The sequence below is a fragment of the Lates calcarifer genome, linkage group LG10, assembly GCF_001640805.2.
Source record: "Lates calcarifer isolate ASB-BC8 linkage group LG10, TLL_Latcal_v3, whole genome shotgun sequence".
In the NCBI taxonomy this organism is placed as follows: Eukaryota; Metazoa; Chordata; class Actinopteri; family Centropomidae; genus Lates; species Lates calcarifer.
The window spans coordinates 749,778-771,289 of record NC_066842.1 but is presented as its reverse complement, the minus strand read 5'-3'; the positions used below and the strand labels follow the sequence as shown (position 1 = coordinate 771,289).

Genomic DNA, 21,512 nt, shown 5'->3' with positions numbered 1-21,512 from the left:
TTAACAATTTAACCTGAGATTTTGGATGAACCCCTGAATTTGCTGAGGTCATTTCATTTAATCAAATTTAACTACAGGTCGAGCTGAGTCTTTATTTTTTATCTTTTAAATGAGAATCTCTTTCACACACATAAACCTAAATATTAAATTAATAATTAACTGATTTGTTAAGTATTTAACATTAATGTGTAAATTGAGGGAGAAGTCGTTAAAATTTTCTTAATTTGTTAGTGAGGAAGAAAAACAATTTACATTTTCTAATTTAATATCATCTGAGCGTTCAGGGAGCGGGGGGATTTTTGGGACGTGGGTCGTTGGGTGGGGGGTGGGTGGGGCGTAATTACAGTATTGGATAGTTTTTAAAGCAACACACTTGATCTGGCAGGAAATGAGGTGTTAGGAGGCGACGGCGGCTCTGAAGCGGGTGATGGACCGTCACCCTCAGACCTCAGGCCACCGTGTCTCATGGATATTTAATTATCCTAATTAATTACAATTAATGAGCAGGTCTTCCCCTGTGTCCCCTGATCTCAATCGGATCCTGTGGCTGCAGACGTATAGAAAATATCAAGTGACTGTCTGAGACTTTGGCTCAGTCTGGAGTTCACACACACTATACTGAAAATACAATGAACCAAATTTAAAAAATCAGTTTGTTTTATGGATGTTTGCAGGTGATTTTCCAGATGAAACATTTGCTCCACCTGTGTAAAAGTAACACACTGAAAATAAATGTGACGCAAAGTGTTTTAATTTACAGCTTCAACGCTGACACACACCTGCAGGTCTGACACACTGAGGTGGATGCTGACCTGCTGACTCGGCTGTTTCCTTCTTTGTGTGATGCCTCTGCTGCAGCTCCAAAACTCAATCTGGAGCCTGTGACACAATAATCTGAGAGCAGCGTCCTGATCAAAGCCGTCCACTGAGCTCAGGTAAAGACTCAGTGTTATCAGAGCAGCAGCCAGGACACGGCAGCTATTCTCAGAGCGCTGACGCCGTCGTTCTGCCGCTTCACTTCTGTCTGCAGCTGGCCCCCACGTTTACCCAACACCTTCCACAAATCCCATTTGGCGTGTCGGACATGTTTGTAAAGGATTTGGACCCGAGTGCCCCCCCTGTTCTACAGAGAGAGTCGTCCTGAATCAGACAGGATTACATGCTGGTGCAGGGACTCTGCAGTCAGCACAGAGAGACTAAACGGACGAGAGCTGGACGTGAGCAGAAAGAGGAGGAAGAAGAAGAATTCAGTTCAGGTTCCAAAGCTTTGAATTTACATCTGTACGTCTGCTTTGAGCTGAGGCCTGAAGGAGGAGGAAGCTTCTACTCATCCCAACGTAGAAACAACAAGAATAACAGAGGCTGACAGATCACACTCCTCTCCCGCACACCGAGTTATGTATTTCAGGTATTAAATTAAATCACAACATTGATCATCATCATCTGAAACATAATTCCCTGATGTTCTTTACAACAACACATAATCCTCAAGGGCTCATCCCCTCATCTAACTCAAACAAATATTCTCTCTGTGGGTTTTTATTTGAAATTCAAACAACTGTTCAAACACAGAAATAAGTGAAATATTCACAATGACTGCGACTGCGCCTCCTGCTCTGAAAGTCCCTCTCACTTCGATTGATTAATGACTCTGTTAGTGATCAGTAAAACCTGACTTTGTCTTCATTAATGGAAAATGGAGGAAGCTAGAAAGACAGACAATTGTGAAGTCAAATGCTGAAATGTGAGGAAGCATTTACACATTGTTTTGCTGATTTTGTTGTCATGCTGGAAAAAGATAATACAAATAAATACCCAGGAACAAAGATGGATTTGACCCTTTTCCACTGAAGAGACAAACACAATCTAAGTGGGTTTTTGTCCAGTGTTGACAGGGCTTCATTGAGGCAGTGAAGGCACCACAAATGAAAAGGACGTCACCACTGAGACAGGAGAAGAAGCTGGTTCAGATCCTGAGTTAAATCAACATGAGGGAGTCGTGTTTGTTGGGGACACGTCTCGACACTGATGGATTATCTCCTGTATTTTACGCTGATTACAAACACTCGTTCATATTCACTGCTACACTCGACGTGATTGAATGAATACTGGATTAATTACCGGCCGAGTCTGTCGGATGTTTTGTGTGGTGAGGTCGAGAGCTCGGGCCCCAAAATGATTATCCTGAGTGTTAATTGGCAGCCAGCGCCGGTCAGACCTCCAGCTCATGAATACAAATGGAGGAGAGGTCGAGTGTCGGAGCGTCCCAAAGAAACAACAGTCAGCCCTAAACATGGAGGAGATCCTGGACAACTGTCAGAACTCTCAGGTTCTGTGGTAAATGCAGGACTCAAGATGATTTTTGACTGTGTTTGTTGGCACAGTCCAACCTGGTCTTTATCTCATCAAATCCAGTCCTGAACAAACCAGGTTTTGGAGCCAGGGATTTGGTGATGTCCAACACCGCAGATAAAAGGTCAAAAACTTTCTCTCATCATGTATAAGATAAGATCCAGAAGAGTCCTGCTATACAAAACAAAAACTTTAATTGTACTACATGAAACTACTGAACAAAACAGAGCAGAGTTTCCACCAATACACACAGCAGCTGTCAGGTTTATCCAGCTGCTTCTAATTAAGTCTGTGAATTGGTTGATAAAGAAGCTGAATCATGGAGAGAACAAACTGTGTGTTTACGAGCTTCAAAAACACCAACAGAGACGACTCTGGTCTCTACTGCATGAAAACAATCTGGGTGGTTTCCATCACCAAACTTACGAACGCAGCAGTCAGCAGATGAGTTGTTGAGTTAATCACAGCTGGTGGATTGTACAGGGCCGACGCCTAAAAGTCAATGATTCAATGCCTTGTTATGCTTTTTTTAGCGGCTCGTCTTGTCGTAAAATGGCCGAACCATAAAACTAAGGTGGTGGAAGAAGAGATGTGGTGGAAATGGAGGGAAAGTTCTGCCTGCTGAGAGCTGCATGACTGACAGAAGAAGAAACTCCAGGTGTTATGGTGAGTTGAAACCAGCTGAAACACTGTCAGCAATTACACTCTGCAATTACTCAATTACTGGTGTGATACACTGACAAAAAGGTTCTTCAAAGGGTCATCAACACAGCCTCCCCCCTCCCTGACACAGCCAAAGCCTGCTACCTTCCCAGAGCACTGACGACTTATTTTAATACATTTTACGTTTTAATTGGACGACTTTGTTCGTGTGACACCTCCCTCCCTCTCTACCTGCCTCCTGTGCAGTACAATGGTGTTTCCTGGCTCCAGCAGTCGTATTTAAAGTGGCTTCATCGTTCACCTCGGTCTCATCCTTCACACAGTGTGACACTTCTCATATAAATTTTCTTTCCAGTCTCAAATCCTCTGAAACTTTCTGTATAACAAAGTAAATAACCGCTGATTCACCATGTTTGTTTTGTTGGCTGCTCCTCCTTCACTGTCGGGAATAATTTATCTACAACGCTGCTCAATGTGCTGCAGAATTATTACACAAAACTTTTCACCAAAACTGTTCTGAGCAGAGAAAACAAAAAAAAGGTGTGCAGGTTTATTTCATCACACTGTCACAACCTGATGTCCCTTAACAAAAGAAGGCGTGAGTCTAATCAGACTTTGACAGATAAATCTATCAACAGCTCGGAGAGAAGAGGAGGAGGAAAACTGCACCAGGTGCCACCATGTAATCATCCTGGACAGCAACGTCTGATTTTCCTATATCTTCACTTGTAACATGTTTTCTCATTGGTCTGTTGCTGCTTTAAAGAATGAAAACAAAGTGTATCTGCATGTTTCTGTTGCCTGAACTCACCCTGAGCCTCGTCAGAACAGCTGAGTCAGGAACAAAGACTTTAACCTCATCATGGTTTTGTAGTTTCTGGGGCGTTTTGACCCCAGAGGAACACATTAGATTTCCACGATGTGATTCCAGTCGATGCTTCGGGGGTTTGTTTGGGTGCAGAGGAGAGAGGTTTTTAAGGAGTAAATGATTCAGTTTATTTTGTGGCCCAGAAATCACAAAATCAGCCTCAGAGGGTTTTAAATGCCAAAAAACGGGGAGTTGTTTGTTTGTTTGACCCACAGCTGGGCCACAGAGGGAGAGAGGGTTAGATAAGGAGAGGAGGAGGAGGAAAGAAGGAGATGGAGGACTGAGGGCAGGAAGGAAAGGAAGGAGGAGTAGAGGAGAGGAGGAGTCGTTGACAGAGGAGTAAAAAAAGAAGGAGAAGGAGAAAAGTTTTTGTCGCTGTGAAACAAAACCAGTGTCTTCCACGTTGACCTTTGATCCCCGGTGTTTCTCACCTGTACACTTCTTGGGGCTGCCCGGTCTCTTCCCGTGCATCCCCAGTTTACAGCCGAAGTTTTCCTCCCAGAACTCGGCGAACCAGACGTTCCTGCGGTTGTTGGACAGAGAGCGACTCTTGAAGTAACGGTCGAACGCTACAGAGAGAAAGAAAAAAACCTTTATTACACTCTGGATCTGTGACAAAATGTCAGACATGTTGTCAGGTTCATCACATGATCGTCCTCACCGTCCACAGATGCCCTCTTGGGGAGGATGGTGACGGCGCCCTCGGCCACTCGCTCCTGCTGGACCACCGGGGAGATCTTAGAGCCCCAGCTGTCAGAGCCCACCCACAGGAAGTGACCCGTCAGGTTGTTACGCTTCGCAGCATCCAGGATTCGCCTGAGACAACCAATCAGAGAGAACCAATCAGAGGACCAGGCCAATCAGAGACAGCCCATCAGAGACAACCAATCAGAGAGAACCAATCAGAGACCAGACAGCCAATCAGAGACAACCAATCAGAGCAGCCAATCAGAGACAGCCAATCAGAGAGAGCCAATCAAATCCACATTTTGACCTGAAACAGCACTAACCAGTGGTGGAAAGTAACTGAGTACATTTACTCAAGTACCAAGTGTAGTGTTGAAGTATTTGTACTTCACTTGAGTATTTCTACTTAATGCTACTTTATACTCGTACCCCACTATACTTCAGAGGGAAATGTTCTTTTTACTCTCCTGTATTTAATGTATCTGATTACTCTAGTTACTTTGCAGATTCAGATGAATCAAAATATATTCAACAAATTAATTATAAATGATTATTACAGGTCAAAGACTTTATTGATCCACAAGCAGCTGTATACGCGGTCATTAAAACACCCCCCACCTTCACCAGCTACAACATTAAAGTGATGAACACATTAATGCATCAGTTCTGATCAAAGTTCTTCCTGATGGGAACATGAACGTGTGAATGTTGTTAAGAAGTCAGATCAGTCTGGTCCTTCGCCGTCTCCTCTGTGACTCAGAGAGATTAACATCAGCTGTTACACTGATCGAGTGTGTGTGTGTGTGTGTGTGTGTGTGTGTGTGTGTGTGTGTGTGTTCTCAGTTCACTCAGATAATTGAAGCTCGTTATCTTAATCTGCTCTCAGAGACTGATGATGATCTGACTGAATACACCGACAACATACAGATACAGAACAAAGGTGTGTTTATACTGAAATCACACAGTAAGTGTGTGTGTGTGTGTGTGTGTGTGTGTGTGTGTGTGTACCGGATGTCGTCCTCGTTAGTGAACATGATGACAGCGCGGGCGTTGGGCGTCTCGAGCAGACGGAGGATGATCTTGTCGAACTCGCCGGGTCTCGGTTCCCGGGGAATCTTCAGAGACTGAGCGATACAGACCCCACCTGAGAGAGGGGAGGGAGGGGGAGAGAGGGGAGGGAGGAGGAGAGATGTTCAGTATCAGATCAGCTTCGAGGAGGGTTCTGTCGTCTCAGATGTTGAAACTGTGACAGATTATTTGATCGTATCTGTCGGAGATTTGACTGAGAAACATCACAGAGGACCTGTTGGACACGAACCAATCAGAGCTCAGCGTCTTTCACAGTGGACATTCAGACCAAAGGCTCCTCTCTTACAGTGCCACCTTCACACCAACCGGGAACAACTCTGGGTTCATGTCCAAGTTCCTGATCAAGGCCATCGTATGAGTCTTTAGGGCCATGAATCATGTTGGAAATGGACACACTATAACTTGTGACCCTAAAGACTTATCTCTGTCCATACTAACACACCTGAAAACACAGATCACATGATCACTCTCCATCATAACGGTCTTTCTTTTTCTCCCTGCTCATCATCTGTCTTTAAGACAGGACAGAACAAAGCAGATCAAAAATATGAGTCTTTGGAAAGTCCATTTCTCTTTCTTTGGTTTTATAAGACCTAAATAGAATTCAGACTCTGTATCAGGTTAAACAGATTCCTCATGAATGAATCTCCCCTCAGTGAGACGCTGGTGATAATCTGACAGCGTTTAGCAGTTTTAATAAACCTCCTGACCTTTGTCTCAGCGACTGCAGATGAAAGTTTAATGATCCCTGTGGTCAAACGTCAGAGCAGCAGCACAGTGAAGATAAAAACAAGACAAACAGTGAAGATAATTAACATTACGGCAGAGCATAATGAGAAGATAATACCACAGTCAACAGATAAACAGGACTGAAGACAGACCGCAGTCGTTAACAGATTTACAAACAGAAGCAGATGTGTTAACGTATTTGCTTCCAGATGTTCATGCTGCTGAAACAGCAGACTCACATGAAGGACGACAGAAATCTGAAGTTCACTGTGTGGAAAGGAAGTTTGTTTTATTCTGAGGATCCAGACTGAAACATTTCAACATTTGCTCATGGTTCTCTAACAATGGATCCTCATTGTTTTCATGTTGTGCTACCCGCAGGTTCAGACTGTCATGGTCCCTGCAGGAAGAACAGTGATAAATCTTGTGCATCCCACAACTTGGTTTCTTTACAATGAGCTTCACAGACTGAGAATCTGATTCCATATTAACATCACTGAGGACAACCAGTCTGTGATTTAAACTTTTTCTGAAGGCTGCAGCTTGGGCTGCGATTAAAGATGAATATGAAAGTAATGAAGAGAAGTCTGAAGTCATCCACTGTTGTATTAAAGAAACTGGACTGGCTTGAGGGTCTTGAAGATGTTTTACCCTGTTTTAAAAAAGGTTTAAAAGCAAGCAAGCAATTTATAATCACCACCTCACTGTTATATGTCTCCACCAACCAGTCCAATTACAGTTAATTCTTGAGTGAATTCTTGAGTTATGGCCAAAAGCATGACCTTAAACCTTTGACTACTAAATTCTAATCAGGTTATCCTTAAGTCCAAGTGAACATTATCTATCTCCTTCACACGAATGTGACGGATGATTTGAAAACCTGATACCTCTGTTCACAGCAGTCGCTGCAAAGGAATAATATTGCAGTTCGATCTCATTGTCCTCTTCTTCTTCTTCCTCTTCTTCTTCTTTATCACAGATGTATTCATGTCCTTTAATGTTATGTCTGCTGGATCTGTTTCCTCCTCTCTGCTGCTGTAATCAGCTGACTCCCCTTCAGGGTTCAGTAATAAAAGTTGATGTTTTCTCTCCGTCGCATCGTTAAACTCTCTGAAGACTCCGCGGCTAAAAACACTCTCCAAGTTTGTGATATTGTTCCTGCAGCATCGCCCCCGGGGCAGATAAACGAGAGCAGTGGTGGAGTTTTGAAGATGAACTCTGAGCGTCTGACATGAAATGAAGTCGAGTACAGTAGAGGCTGCGGTAGAAGCAACCCTCAGACTGTAAGCTGTTCCAACTTAATTGGCTCTGGAGAGGATTTTTTTTCTGAGGGTTGGCAAGAAAGACGGAGAAACTTGCCGACTGACTGTCGCAGGAAGTCTCGAGGGAAAAAGAAAGTAGTCACAGCTGAAAATAATCACGTCTGCTCAGTCTGACCTCGATTGTTTAAACAGCAGAGCCGTCTGACTGGGTTTTTAAGGAGGTAGAGCCAGGGTCGGAGAGTTTCAGATTACTGCAGCAAAGAGATAAAACACTGAAAACATATCTTAACAAGACTGAAGATCTACATCTACACAAGTCTGAATTTAACTGAGATATTCACATGAAAATGTGCTCCTTAGTAAACACTTCCAAATGTCCTTGTTTGCTTACAGCTACATTATATTGTGTTATAAACCATTTAAGCTAAAGAGACCAAAGTGTTATTGTTTCATCTGTTATTTCTCTGATGATACAAGGTCGAGGATGCAGCAGCATCATTGTTTCTCCACCTACCACCTCCTCCACGTTGTATTTACTGAACGATCTGAGTCGTCGGCACAGGCCGAGGTCAGCGGGATAACAAAAGCCGTAAACTTATGATTCAACAATAAAAACATTATGATCCAAACTCAAACTCTCTGCCAGTCGCTCAGACATCACCATCCTCTCGGCTCCTCGCTAAGATCAACTGAAGCTTTTTGTTTTTCTCCTGTTGAGAGGCATGAAAAGTAAAATATTATCATCACTGCTGGAGCTCAGACCATTGCTGAGAAATTATCTGAAAATAATGCAATAAATCAGACATGGCTCAGTGATAAAACAATAACAAAATAACTTTTCCTCAATAGAAATATAAGACTTGGTCGATCCAACGTTGATAGACACCACTGATCTGTTCTAACATCTGAACCACAATGAAAGACTTTACAGACCCAGACCAGGTCCTGCTGGTCCCCCTAAAACAACCAGTGTGAAACCTGCACAACAACAGATAAGAGTGTCACTTTCACTAATTTATCATGATGAGATGTTTTTCATGTCGCCCGGCTCTAAAATTAGACTGTTCTCATTTTAGTCAGGACTCAGTTACAAATTCGGATACAAAAGCTGCATACATCGTCCAGCTGAGTGACAGAAGTAGTCGGTTTGATTTCATTGCTTAACAACTCGACTCGTTTTCGATTCTTTCAGTGTTGATGGATCAGGAGCTGGATCCTCCTCAGAGTCTCCTCCTCTCCAAACAAACAGAGCAGCTGATTCAAACCAGTAAAACTCTGAATGAAACAGTTTGATGTTAAGAGTGGATGTTTCTCTGGGAGGATGTTGAGTGGACTCAGGACGTAGAGAGCAGCTGTTTGTTCAGCTTGTTTCTCTGATTCCTGAAGATCCAGACGTCTGACGACTAAAATCCTTCATCTGGTTTAAGATCAGAGTTGGAACGATAGAAGACAGTGACGTGACTTGAAACAGAGAAAGTAGTAGTGCTGACCAGTGGCGTAGGCAGAAATTGTATTTTGTGTGGGCCAGTACAAAATGATGGGCCCAGTGTTCAAATTACGGGGGAGCTAAGGGGAGGTAGGAAAAGGACACGAGCTCACCTGAGCTCACTTTGAGACATTCAGGGGGAGCTCTGAAATATTGTCCATTTTTGTGTCACAGGTTACAGACTTTGATAAAACTTTAAAAACTTTTAAAAACTGCATTTTACTCAGACGTGAATGGGCCCGTTACTGGCTACGCGTCTGGTGCTGACAGAAAACCCTGCTGAACTGTCTCTGTAATTAGTCTTGACTTACACAGGTCTTTCCAGGAAACCTCAGAGGTTATTAAGAAATGATGGACCTGTAGAATTAAGTGTTGCCATCACTTCACAGCTGAAGTGGCCGTGTAGTAAAAATACTGTGTAAAATGACAGAAAAGTCACAGAGTTGAAGTTCTATCTCTGCCAGAGAAAGACGAGCTGTCTGTTCAGGCTGCAGGCGAAGGATGGAGATAAAAAACATTTAAGACCCTGCTGCCATTATCATCAGCGAGCCGTCTGCTGTCGCTCCCTCAAGACTCGGCTTCATTCAGACGCTTTCAGAGTAAAATTGATCCCATTCTGAACTCATTCCTGCGTTACACAGGTCCATCAGGGCATCAGATTGGAGCTGGAGCAGCTCTCCTCTACAGGCTTCTTTTCAGCCGAGGTTTAGGATTATGTATCAGAGAGAGAGAGAGAGATGGCAGCAGCATCAGCTCAGTCAGAGGGTTTCTCACTCGTTCAACTTTGGTCTGTCTTCTTCTTTCTAATTAAACGTATGGACAGGTTGCAGCGGTCGTCTGTGCAGGAGGAAACATGTTTACTCCAAGTTACATTCACAAAACCTGAAATCTAAGCTGCACATACTCATCATCGTCATTTCAGCCTGATCAACAGCATCTGTTCATGCTGTTTGACCAACAGTATAAACAATGTCCCCAGGTTGCTCTATCAGGCAACTTGTTCTGCTCCACGTATGGACGAGTTTCACTCTAACAGAGAAAACACAGAGTCAGCAGTGATATTAGAAAACTGAAAACAACTGAATATTAATACAGCTGCCAACACTTCTATTAAAGAGTCAGATCCTTTCAGTTTAACCAGAAACATCACTGTATATCAGCACCAGACTCCACTGACAAAAACAGGAATTTTACTGAGCAGAACTGGAATACCACTGCCTCCATCTGTTAGTGTGTCTGTGTTACTGTGCGGTACTTTTACTTCAGTAAAAGACGTTCATGTCCAGAGAAAGTTGAAAGAAAACAGAGAAGTTTCTGAGGAACAGAATCGTGGCGTCACAGTTGATTTTCTTTGCTGTAATAACAGTGAATCTCCCTGAAGCTTTGTCGCAGCTCATGATGAATCCCTGTGGAATCCGTGTGTTAGCGTCTCCATCTAAACATGTCTGATTTACCGCTCACACTGAAGTGAACGGCAGCTCACTCTATCTACACTCTGAGGCTCATATTTGCATACAAATAAGATCTGCAGCAGCACAGAGAGGCAGCACTTTCAAATTAAAATTTCAGCTTCTGGAGCAGCTGTCAGATACAAACTCAGGACAAATGGATGAAGTTCGAACATGAAGACGACACAGAAACACTGAGGTCAAACAGGGGAGAAAGATAAAGTCTTTTAGCTGCAGCTGTTCAAACCAGAGACGAGCAGATGTCAACATTTCCAAAGATAAATGTGTCTCCACCACTAAGCTTCCAACTGGTCATTTCATTTAGCTCTGAGCTCTTCTACAAAAGCCTTTCTTCTTAGAAAGTTAGTGAGAGTTTGAAAGAGCGTGAGTAGAAACACAACGAGGCTGTAAAGGTGGACTGGTGAGTAGATGGGTTTTCATGTTAACGTCCCCGACAACCTCTGTAGTCTCATTTAGACACTCGTTAGCAACCGCCTTTTTTAAGACACGTAAAAGCTTCAAACATCAGGAGTGGGGGATTTACTGACCCATTTTATGTCGGAGAATAAAACCTGAAAATGTCTTGAGCTTGTGTTAAAACCACAGACCTTATTTCAGACATTTAACCAGAAACACACTGACAACAGGAAGAGCTAACATGCTAACATGCTAACTGACTTCCTGGTTTTAGGATCAGTGCTGCAGAGCTCTGTACCGCTAACCACCGCTAACAGCTGCTGCAGTGTAATCCAATAAACAACTGTCCACATCAGTGGACGTCCACCATAAAGGACATTATGCAAAGGGAATCAGTCTGCGCTCAGTGTTTCTGAACTGCAGTATATTTAATAAAACGTGAAAAGGAGCTTCATGTTTGGAAAGAAAGAACTGTTAAAAAACAAAAGGAGAGAAAGTGTCAGAGAGCAGACTGTGTTTTCTAATAATCACAAACTTTGTGTTGTTATTAACAGTGTGAACAGATTGGGCGATTTGTTCTGCAGCTGAGAGATAAAATCAACTCAGGTTCGTTGAATTAAATGGGATTCAGGAGAGTGAAGGTCAGCGGAGCCTCAGCACCATTCATCATCACCCAGATCTCTGAATATAAAGTTAATGTGAAACGTAAATCCATTACTGATAAAGAGTTTCCAACATGTTAGTGGATTATACACAATAACTGGGATGTAGAGAGAGGAGGTGTTAAAGCATCGGCCATGTCACCACTTCAGCTCCTGATGGTGTTTAATGATTTTTTTATTGATGTGACAAAAGCTGAAGACTTTTATTTTGAAGGACTGGTGTGAAATTAAGAGTTACAACTAAAAATAAAACTAAACTGAGACACACTTTAACACTGGGTTTCTGCTCGGTCCTACAGATTCTGTCCTACAGCACCAAATGTGGATTCATCCGCCGCTGAAAATAGTCCCCAACAAATGCTTTATTTCTTCCTGTTTGAGTAACGTTTGCTAGAAGCTACAGTGTCCGGCTGTTTTACCAAATTACTATAAATATTAAATTGTATATTTGTGTGTTTGTCTATAAGGATTTTGAGGAAGCAGAGAGTTGTATTTGGTCTAAGAAAACAGCTCTGTTCAGCCTGTTGACTTCACAGAGCAGCAGGAGCTTTCTAAATTTTTAAGAAGCAAAATCATCAGTGTTGTTAGACAGACACATGACTGACAGATGGGGGGGGGCAGTGTTGCTGTCAGTGATACATGATGCAATAACACCACATCGTTGTGTTCTGACAGAATCACCCTCAAGTCTTTTATAGAATATAAATAACTGTTGGACTTGACTGGGAATCATCTCAGAAATGTTCTATTATTGAACAGAACTGGAATACCACTGCCTTCATCTGTTAGTGTGTCTGTGTTACTGTGTGGTACTTTTACTGCAGTAAAGTACCTGATTACTTCTTCCACCACTGACAGTCACACAGTAATATGTACTGTAGTATTTGTTACTGTCAACAGGAGATTTTCTCTGGAGCCTCCTGAAGTAACAACAGCAGGTAAATGTGAAAATAATAAAGATGAAGAAGCGCACACACACACACACACACACACACACACACACACACACAACATGATTTTAATGAGGTTTAACTGAGAATTTTCCAATAGAGGAAAACCAAAGTGCTAAATCAGCGGCTGAGGCTTTTTCCCTGCTGCGCTCACATCCACTGAATTAACTTTGGGTGACAAAGTGGGAAACAATCAGTTAACAGACTCTGCGTGAGACGTCATCGTGTACAATTTACGACACACACACACACACACACACACACACACACACACACACACACACATTCTTGCAGTGATAATGTGGGAATATTCTCCCATTTCCTGGGAAACAGATAAGGAAATCCCTGCAGCTTCTAACAGGCTGAGGATTTACTTTAAGCTCTGCAGGAACATCTCTGCTGTAAGCTGCTGGACCCAACTGAAGGAGTTAATTCTCTCGACACCACAGATTTACTTATTTCAGAAAAGAAAATGGAAAGGGATCTAAAAAACGAGAGGAGAATTTAAGTTTGTTTAAATTGTTGTTTTAAACAACTTGTTGTGTTCCTCGAGTCATTTCTCATATAAATGTATCTGGATTTCTATCAAACAGGTCTTTCTTCTGGCTAATAAGAGTGATTCGTCTTAACCTGGAACGAAAGAAAACAGGAGGTCTTTTGTCTTTCACACACAAACATGAGCTCTGATGCAGCGTAGTTTTAATGATGTGGAAACGACTGAAGCGTAAATGAAGAGTAGATACAGGACCAAAGAGAAGGACTAATACAATTTCACTTTGTTTTTCAGCTCGGGCCGAGGAAAGTCTCTCAGCGGGCGTCTGAATAAACCCGTCCGGGGATAAAGGCACGCTGCCTAATGGAATTATTGGTAATAACAGATATCATTAAAGCTGGAGCCTCTGGCAAAGCCTTTACACTGACCTTTCAATTAACAGTTCACCATGGCAGCGAGTGTTTATCGCTCTGTAACCCCCCCAATGCTGAGAGAGAGTGACAGATAGAAACAGGACGTCTGTGCCCACTCGCCTCTTTCATTCCTCGCCTTTGAGCCCCCGAATGCTCGACCATGAAAGGTTTCCTGGGTAACACATGCACAGCCTCGACATGAAAGACGGATGAAACAAGCGAAGCAGTGTCTGCACAAAGCTCCCAGTCCACCTTAAAGCTCCCAGTCCACCTTAAAGCTCCCAGTCCAGCTGGTAGCTATCTTCACCCAGCTAAGGTGAATAGCGAGCTATTGTTGATATTTTTGTGCAGCACAGCAAAGGACTGATAAAGCTGTGGGCTCGTAGAGAGAAGGCGCTAAAGTTAGCTGGCTTAGCTAATTTGTGGAAAGTATAAGGTGCAGCAAACCCAAAATGTGAGGTCCTCATATGACGACACGGCGTCTCAGGAGGTTAAAAACGTCAGCACACAGAGCATGTGTATATAACCTGCTGCCTTTGCAGCGAGGGAATGAGGGCTCGACATCAGGGGAAATGAACTTGGTCAAATGAGTAAATGTACAGTTCTGAATCTGCTTGAATCTGCTTTCTCACACAGGAGAAGGTCTCAAAAAAGAAACCTTTGAGAGTTATTTACTGTCTGGAGCTGAGCACTTAGCTTTCAGGTTTTTAGCCGAAGCAGTTTCTGGATGGACATCGCTCTGCCACCACAGGAAATGTCAGACTTTGGTAAAAACACTTTGTCGTCCGACCACAGGACCAATCACAGGTTCAGTATCTAACCAGCGATTGAACCTCTGGCCCTCTGATCAGTGGAGGACCTGCTCCACAGAACTGAACAGAAACACTTTACTGGATCAGAAACCAGATCAGAAGCATTTGGACGTTTGGACCAGAACTTCACTCGGCTCTAAAAATATCCTCCCAACAGGAAGCAGGAGTCTGAACTGGGTCACGTTCAGCTTCTTTACTCTGACTCTGTGCTCATTGTGAAGAGGAGCAGAGATTCTGGCTCAGACCCAGTGACCCACAACATCCAACTACAGGAGGAGGACAGAGTTTCACCTGCAGCTCTGATAATTAAAGCTGAACTTATCTGCTGAGAAACATCCTGTCTCAGATTTAACCTCTAACACCTGATCATACAGAACTAAAGAGATTTGTACAATATTAAAAAAAACAAGACGTAAAGATCTGGACTGGCTGCCTTCTAAAAACCCTAATTATTAATACAACAAGTTCTGCTGCTGAATCAGCTTCTTTCTTGGTCCAGAAAATGTATTTGATTTAAGTGGATTGATGAAAAACCTCCAAATGTAACTCAGTGGTTTTCTGATGGAGAAGCTCCAGGGTGATTAACCTGTACACAGGAGTAACTGATGAGATATGATGTTTAAGGTAAACAAGTGTTTGCCTTGATGTGATTGGCTGAGCTGCGTTCAAACCCCTTATAAAATATTCTATAAACACACACCTGTGACTGAGTTACATCAGTTTTACTGCACCATCCATTCACTCATCCATCCAACAAAAAACAAGATGTCGATGAACGACACAGAGTCAACAGAGATTTATGTTGCAGAAACACCTCTGACCGCTGCCGCCCAGTTCTCCAGCTTTTATCTCCACCCACAAACTACACCATCGACCTGAGGTCAGTTAATGTGAAGTCATGTCAGTTTTAGTTTTTCATTATTGACCTCGTGTTTCTTTACACTAGAATTTCTACTTATTCATTCTAGTTTTATTTTTCTCTTTATTTCTGTACATTATTTCATATTCTGCCACACGTTCGATCTGGAGATGTTCAGTTAAATATATTTTATCTGTTAAAAACATAGAACCAACACCTGCACAGGTGATGTTCATAATCAGCCCAGTCTTTAAACACTTTACACTGAGTCTGTCCTGGAGTCTGGAGTGATTATTTGTTGTCAATAAGTTGCTGCATTTTTTTGTTGCTGTGTTTACTTTGTGGAACCTTGTCAGGTATATGTGCGTCTCAGCCCCTTAAACCACAGTAAACCACAGCCTCTCCCAGTTTATTTCTTTAATAAACATTTAATGTGACCAAAGAATGAATCGTTCATCTTCCTCGTTTCTTCTTCTGCAGAGGCAGAACTGTCAGATATACTTGTCTGATCGGAACACAGTATTTAAAGTTAAAATATGAACCAGTGAACCTGAACTACCTCGACCCACTGAACTTCAGCCTACAGGTGAAAATCTCAAATTCAAACTCTCTTCTAGATTTTCTCTCTAAAACTAAAGGCTTCCTTATGGCTCTGCTCAGTTTAGATTAGATTAGTTTTCAGATCCTGAAAATGTAACATGTGAATCAGAGAAAGATATTTTTTCTGCCCCCATTAAAACAGACTTTCCTTCCTGTTTCAGTTTCACCTAAAAACTTTAATGAGCTAATTTAGAGAATCATTATACGACTAGTGGAGCAAACGAGGAGGTGAGGAGGACGGCGATGGTCCATATGTCTGCTGGCTCTGGTTCTGTCTCGCAGCCTGCCTCAGCATCTGTCTCTGACTGCTGACAAACAGGAACAAATGAGACGAGGAAGAGGAGACCCATCAGGCCCGGAGTCAGACTTCAGTCCAGGTGGCGGGGCGCTGAGGGGCGTTCAAAGACCAGGAACAACAAATAAACAGAAATACAATGAGGCCGTTTACAGAGAGATTCATCTTCGTGTATGTAAAGTGAATATACTCAGTGTAGGTTTCTGTCTGTTCAGAGCAATAATGGTGTCAAGGCTGGAGGGGCACACCAGGACATCAGTGGTGGATCTTCCAGGTCCTGCGGGTTGCAGGGTGGGGGGCATGGATCTGGCTTGTTCCAGATCATCCTACAAATCCTGGGTCACATTGGGATCTGGAGACTTTGAAGGTCAGGTCAACACCTTGGGCTCTTCCAGACATTTCTGAGCAGTTTTTGTGGTGTGGTTTAAGGATGGCCATAGTTAATCAATGATTGATTATTGATCATTATTGAATTTAATCGACATGTCTTAAAGCAATGTAATGATTTTCACTACGTGGCAGCAATCAAATCTAACAGGTTAAACTGAGATGTCTTTGAGCTAAAACAGACGAATATTCTATATTTTAATGAGCGTATTTTATGAACCTTTGATCTGATTGATAACTTGTTTGTATTGGGTGTAAAAGCAGTTGCTGCGGAGCATCGTAGCTTTGCTTTGTTAATGTGTTGCTTTGACTCGCTGACTTTATGAGGCCGCAGATCTTTGTTGCTTTACTTCCTGTTAGTTCAACTTTAAAGGCTAAAATAATGATTAATCCATGATTGATCGTTTGTTTTCCTTCCTGCCATTGGGGAGTGCTGTTGCCACGATTAGCTGTGCTTGGTCTCCAACAATGTTTAGGTGGTGGGAGAGAAATCAGTCTAGAATCTGATGCTGCGATAGAAAGTGTTCAGGATTAAACCCTGTGAAAACTCTGGTATGGTCCTTTAACGGCAGCGGTAGGGTCAAGTCTAGGTCGTGTGTAATTGCTCAAACAGCGCTCTGACTTCTGTTCCTGTTTCTTTCATCATTTCCAGAGGTTTTTCCTCATATTTGAAGCCTGCGAGCGTTCAGCAGCATCACATCCATTTCACTCATTACCCTCCATCTGTACTCCACACAACGCCGCTGCTGGAGGAGGAGGAGGCGGCATCAGGATGGCGTGGGGAGGGTCCGTCCTCTCACAGTGGGAGTGGCTGATGAAATCCACTGCAACAGCTCATCACTGTGTCTCAGTCAGGACCTGTGTGATACTGCTCAAGGTTGTTCTGTGTCCACAAAGAGAAAATCATTAACCCCTGTTCTCCTGAAACACGAGGAGACACCGTCTGCTGGTGGAGCGAGAGGTTTTCATTTCATATCAACCAAAACTGAATCCAGTTGTCAGAATAATTAGAGGTTTATCCCGTGAATGGGATGTAACAATGTTTTCATCAAAGCATGAATTAAAAGTCTGAATTAAAGTTCACTCCACAGTTTTAAAGGTTGGTTAGCTGGTTACCATGCTATCTCTAGTAAAAGAAAATAAATGATAGACCCAGAAGCAAAACACCTCTGACAGCTCTTGGTTAACAAAGGAGGGAAGACTGGTGAGTAAACGGCTGTTAATGCTAACATTAGCTATGTAGTGATAGCAAAAACTGACATATAGCACCTTTAATACTGATTACAAAACAGATATTCTGATTATATCCTGTTGAGTTGAGAAGTTCTGAAGCCAAAAGGCAATAATAAACACCTGATTGATCACCTTAAGTCCACCACATGAGGAAGGTTTTCTATTTATTTAGCACAAAAAATAAAGACAGTAAAACCACACAGTTGCACAGAGAGCATGGGATTAACGGGTGAAAAAGAAACCTTTGTTCCAGTTTGTCTTTCAGTGCATCGTCATTGTTAACGAGCTGTGGATGGTTGGAGCACTCAGGGTTTTTCCTGCAGCTGATGATGTATTCAGTGAAAGCAGCTCGTCTCACAGCTCCTCCCTCACTCTCAGGACTCTGACACACAGAGAAAACAAGGGCCTCACAATGGGATCCTTGTTTCACATTTGTTTCTTTAACTGCGCACCACAAAGAGGCTGCAGATTATTCGCAATTATAATTTCCTGTTATTGAGTTGTCACTGAGTGGCTGCAGGGCAGAAGGAGAATTTTAACATTTTAGCTGTGACAGAAAATAACTGCATGAAGCCACAACTTCAAATATTTTGTTAAATTAAATTTAGATAAAGAATATATAACTGGCATGCCAACCATAGGACTGTGCCAGGTACAGTGTGCCGGTGTACTGGAGCTTTGTTGTCATGATAATAAACATGTGGTCAACATTACTGAGTTGTCTCTGTTTGGTCAGGTTTAGGCATAAAAACGAACCTGGTTAGGTTTCGGAAAAGATCGTGGTTTTGGCTAAAATTGTCAAAGAAACAACAACTGTCAGGTTCTAAATGGGAACCGAACCCAGGTCTCCTGTGAGAAGGTCCTGTGTTTGTTTGACCCAACCACCTCCTGGCAAACATTGCTTTGCTTTCTACACTACATCAACTTAATAGATGTCATAATTACAACGGCCACTAGATGTCACTTATTAAGAAAATCTTATTGTGGGTCGTAATAAGGTGCTGCACAAACACCTCTTATAAAAAAGAGGTCTGGCAAGAGGCGGGGTTCACCCTGGACAGATCACCATCATCACAGGGCTGACACACAGAGACAAACAACCATTCACATTCACATTCACATCGACGGACAGTTTAGAGTCACCAGTTAATCTGCATGTGTTTGGACTGTGGGAAGAAGTCGGAGACACAAGGAGAACATGTGAACTCCACACAGAAGAACCGGGGTTCAAACCCAGAAAGAGCAACATATCTATGAGAATGAACTGAGCTCTCTGCTGCACTCACACACCTCCAGCTGCTGCAGAGACAGTGCAGCGTGATGCACAGGCAGCCAGGGGAAGACACTGGATTTAACAGTTCTGTGCAGAGCTCTGGATACTCAGCTGAACATGAGAGACGCATAACTGTAGTCCTGAGTCATTTCCCCTCACAATGTCTCTGACAGTTTCAAATCAAATGTGCCGATGTGAGGCCGACAGAGTGCAGGTTTAGAAACCTTGAAAGAGAATCTCCAGCAGTGAACTGAGTCCAGAATCCTTTGGTCTGTCGGTCCCTCCCTTTCCCTGTAGGTTGAACATTTATCAGGTGTCAGGTACAGCCAACCAAAGGTTACAGTCTTCTTTCTTTTACATTCATGAAAAAAGTCAGTCCTGTTCTTGGAGTGGTTTCTTTTTGACAGGCCTTTTCCTCTGTCGTCTCTCCTCACTGTGTTCGATCAGCTGCTGCTAATGGACGCCAAGTGTTTTATTTGTTTGAGGAATGGGCGAGCTGCTGACTGCAGATGAGTCATTTTGCTCTGCTAACTTGTTCCCGAGGGAGGACAGGTGAAGGAATCCCTGCTCATGAAATATTCATCCTCTCCTCATACTGCATGCAGAGCAGGGAGAAGCTGCTCTCCAGGAAAAATTAAAGGAAATAAATAACAGACGACAAGAAAATCTGGAAGTTGACTCTTCCCTCCCTGAACGGACGGAAATAAAGAGGTGAAAAAGAAAACCACCAACTGAGGAGACACAGGTGAGGTGAGACAGAGAGTATTTACATCTTATATGACAGGGAGAAAGAGGAAAAGAGTTTAAGGGATAAAGAAGTAGAGAAGGAAAGATGGAAGAGGATGAGAAGCCGAGAGAGAAAGGAGAAAGAAAAGCAGATTATCTCCTGCAGGCTTTCACACAAGACGGGAGAGTTTCTCCACAGCAACTGATCCGACAGAACTTCAGAGAAAATACAACACAATCACTTCTACCATTTAATCTGCAGCACACACACACACACACACAGAGCAGTGTTTAACTGTGTGAATGAGAGGAAGATCTGCTGCTGAGTTTAGGAGAACAGAACGATTCCCTGCGACTTGTGTCTTTATTGAAGGTGAATAACATCTCTGGCCAAAACGCTCAGTTTTGTGCTGCTCTGAATTAATGGCAGGTTTACAAAGATATGTGAACTGTTTTAGTGTTAATTCCCTAAAACTAGTGGAGGAATAATGAGGACAAAGTTCAGTCCTGAAACTTTAGATTTTTGTTGTGAAAATGAAAAAGTATCTTTGACTTTAACTGGACAAGTTTTTGCTTCTCACTCAGTTATCGTGTGTCATGGTCAGGTTGTCAGTTATAAAACGCAGCTGTGACACAGTTTTCTCTACACAAAGACTGAATCTTTGTGAGTTACACAAGAGCCTGTGAAGGTCAACAGAAAAATGAAAGCACACAAGAAAATGTTGCAGAAGCAAGAATTACCAGAAAAACACACTCTATAGTCCAGTCCAGTATAGTACAGTCACTCTAGCTCCTTTTAAACTGTTCCTAACCCACATTCATTACATCCTCTTTAGGCCTGATTTACCACTTTGTCAATTAAAAACTATATGACGTCAACAGGAGCCAGGAAAACTGACACAGATGCCAAAAATCTGAGGTGATAATGACTCTAAATATTACAGTTATCAACATACAGAATAAAAAATGTAAGAAATAAAACTATAATACAGTCCATTTTTTAAATTCCAACTCATTTTTGTGTCTTTTTCAAGTCTCATTACTAACATGAGTATCTTCACTTGGTTTTCTCAGCTCGTCTCTACATGATATATTCTGTAAATTAAGTTCTGTTACTGTACTTAAAAACTACTATTATGGTGCAAAAACTACAAAAATACCTAAAGATTCTGACTTTAAAAATGTAGAAATCTCCTGTTGTTCTTATTTTGGGAAACAAAGGAAACAATGTCAGTGTCTTCTACCGCTCAGATGGACATGAAACCTTCCTGGTTTATTTTCTGCTCTTAAACTTCTAGATTTCCCCGTCAGCAGATCACAGATTCATCCTGACCTGGTCTTTGTACCTTTGGGATCTCCATTACAAAATTAAGTTCTGTGGGTTGGATCTTTGTTTCCAGGTGGAGCAGCCACACATTCACTGTGATTCCTTCATTGTTCAGTGGGTTTCATGTCTCCAGGTCTTAAACTCTTGAACTCTTTCTGTCATAAAGCAGCTGTGATTATCATGAAACCGTTTCAGGCTCCAGGCAACAACTCAAACACTCGACAGACAAACAAACAGCAGCAGCTCAGTGGAAAACCCGAGTCGAGCCTCGATAACGACCGTCAGACGCTGCCGCAGCTTTTTGAACCCGCACCTGCACCCAGGTTTTTGAAGATGAACGTGTAATTGGCAGCTACAGAGCTGGTTTTAGCTTCTGAGGCGGCGGGTGTCGTCAGATAGGAGTTCAAACAGGAGTCAGCCCACGGTAGGCCCAGAGTTTCCCACTGAGAGGAGCAAGGAGATCCCGGTTCTCCCGGCGGGA

General features: G+C 42.7%; 1 protein-coding gene across 1 annotated transcript in view; it reads right to left on the bottom strand.

The window, feature by feature from the left end:
- Window positions 1-21,512, bottom strand: part of grm8b (glutamate receptor, metabotropic 8b) — an 84,947-nt gene that overhangs the window by 29,001 nt on the left and 34,434 nt on the right. Inside the window, exons 4-6 of the mRNA XM_051073093.1 lie at window positions 5,579-5,714; window positions 4,545-4,699; window positions 4,315-4,452 (exon numbers count right to left, since the gene is read on the bottom strand). Coding sequence (XP_050929050.1) covers window positions 4,315-4,452; window positions 4,545-4,699; window positions 5,579-5,714 — 429 coding nt within the window. The remainder of the gene's footprint in view (window positions 1-4,314; window positions 4,453-4,544; window positions 4,700-5,578; window positions 5,715-21,512) is intronic.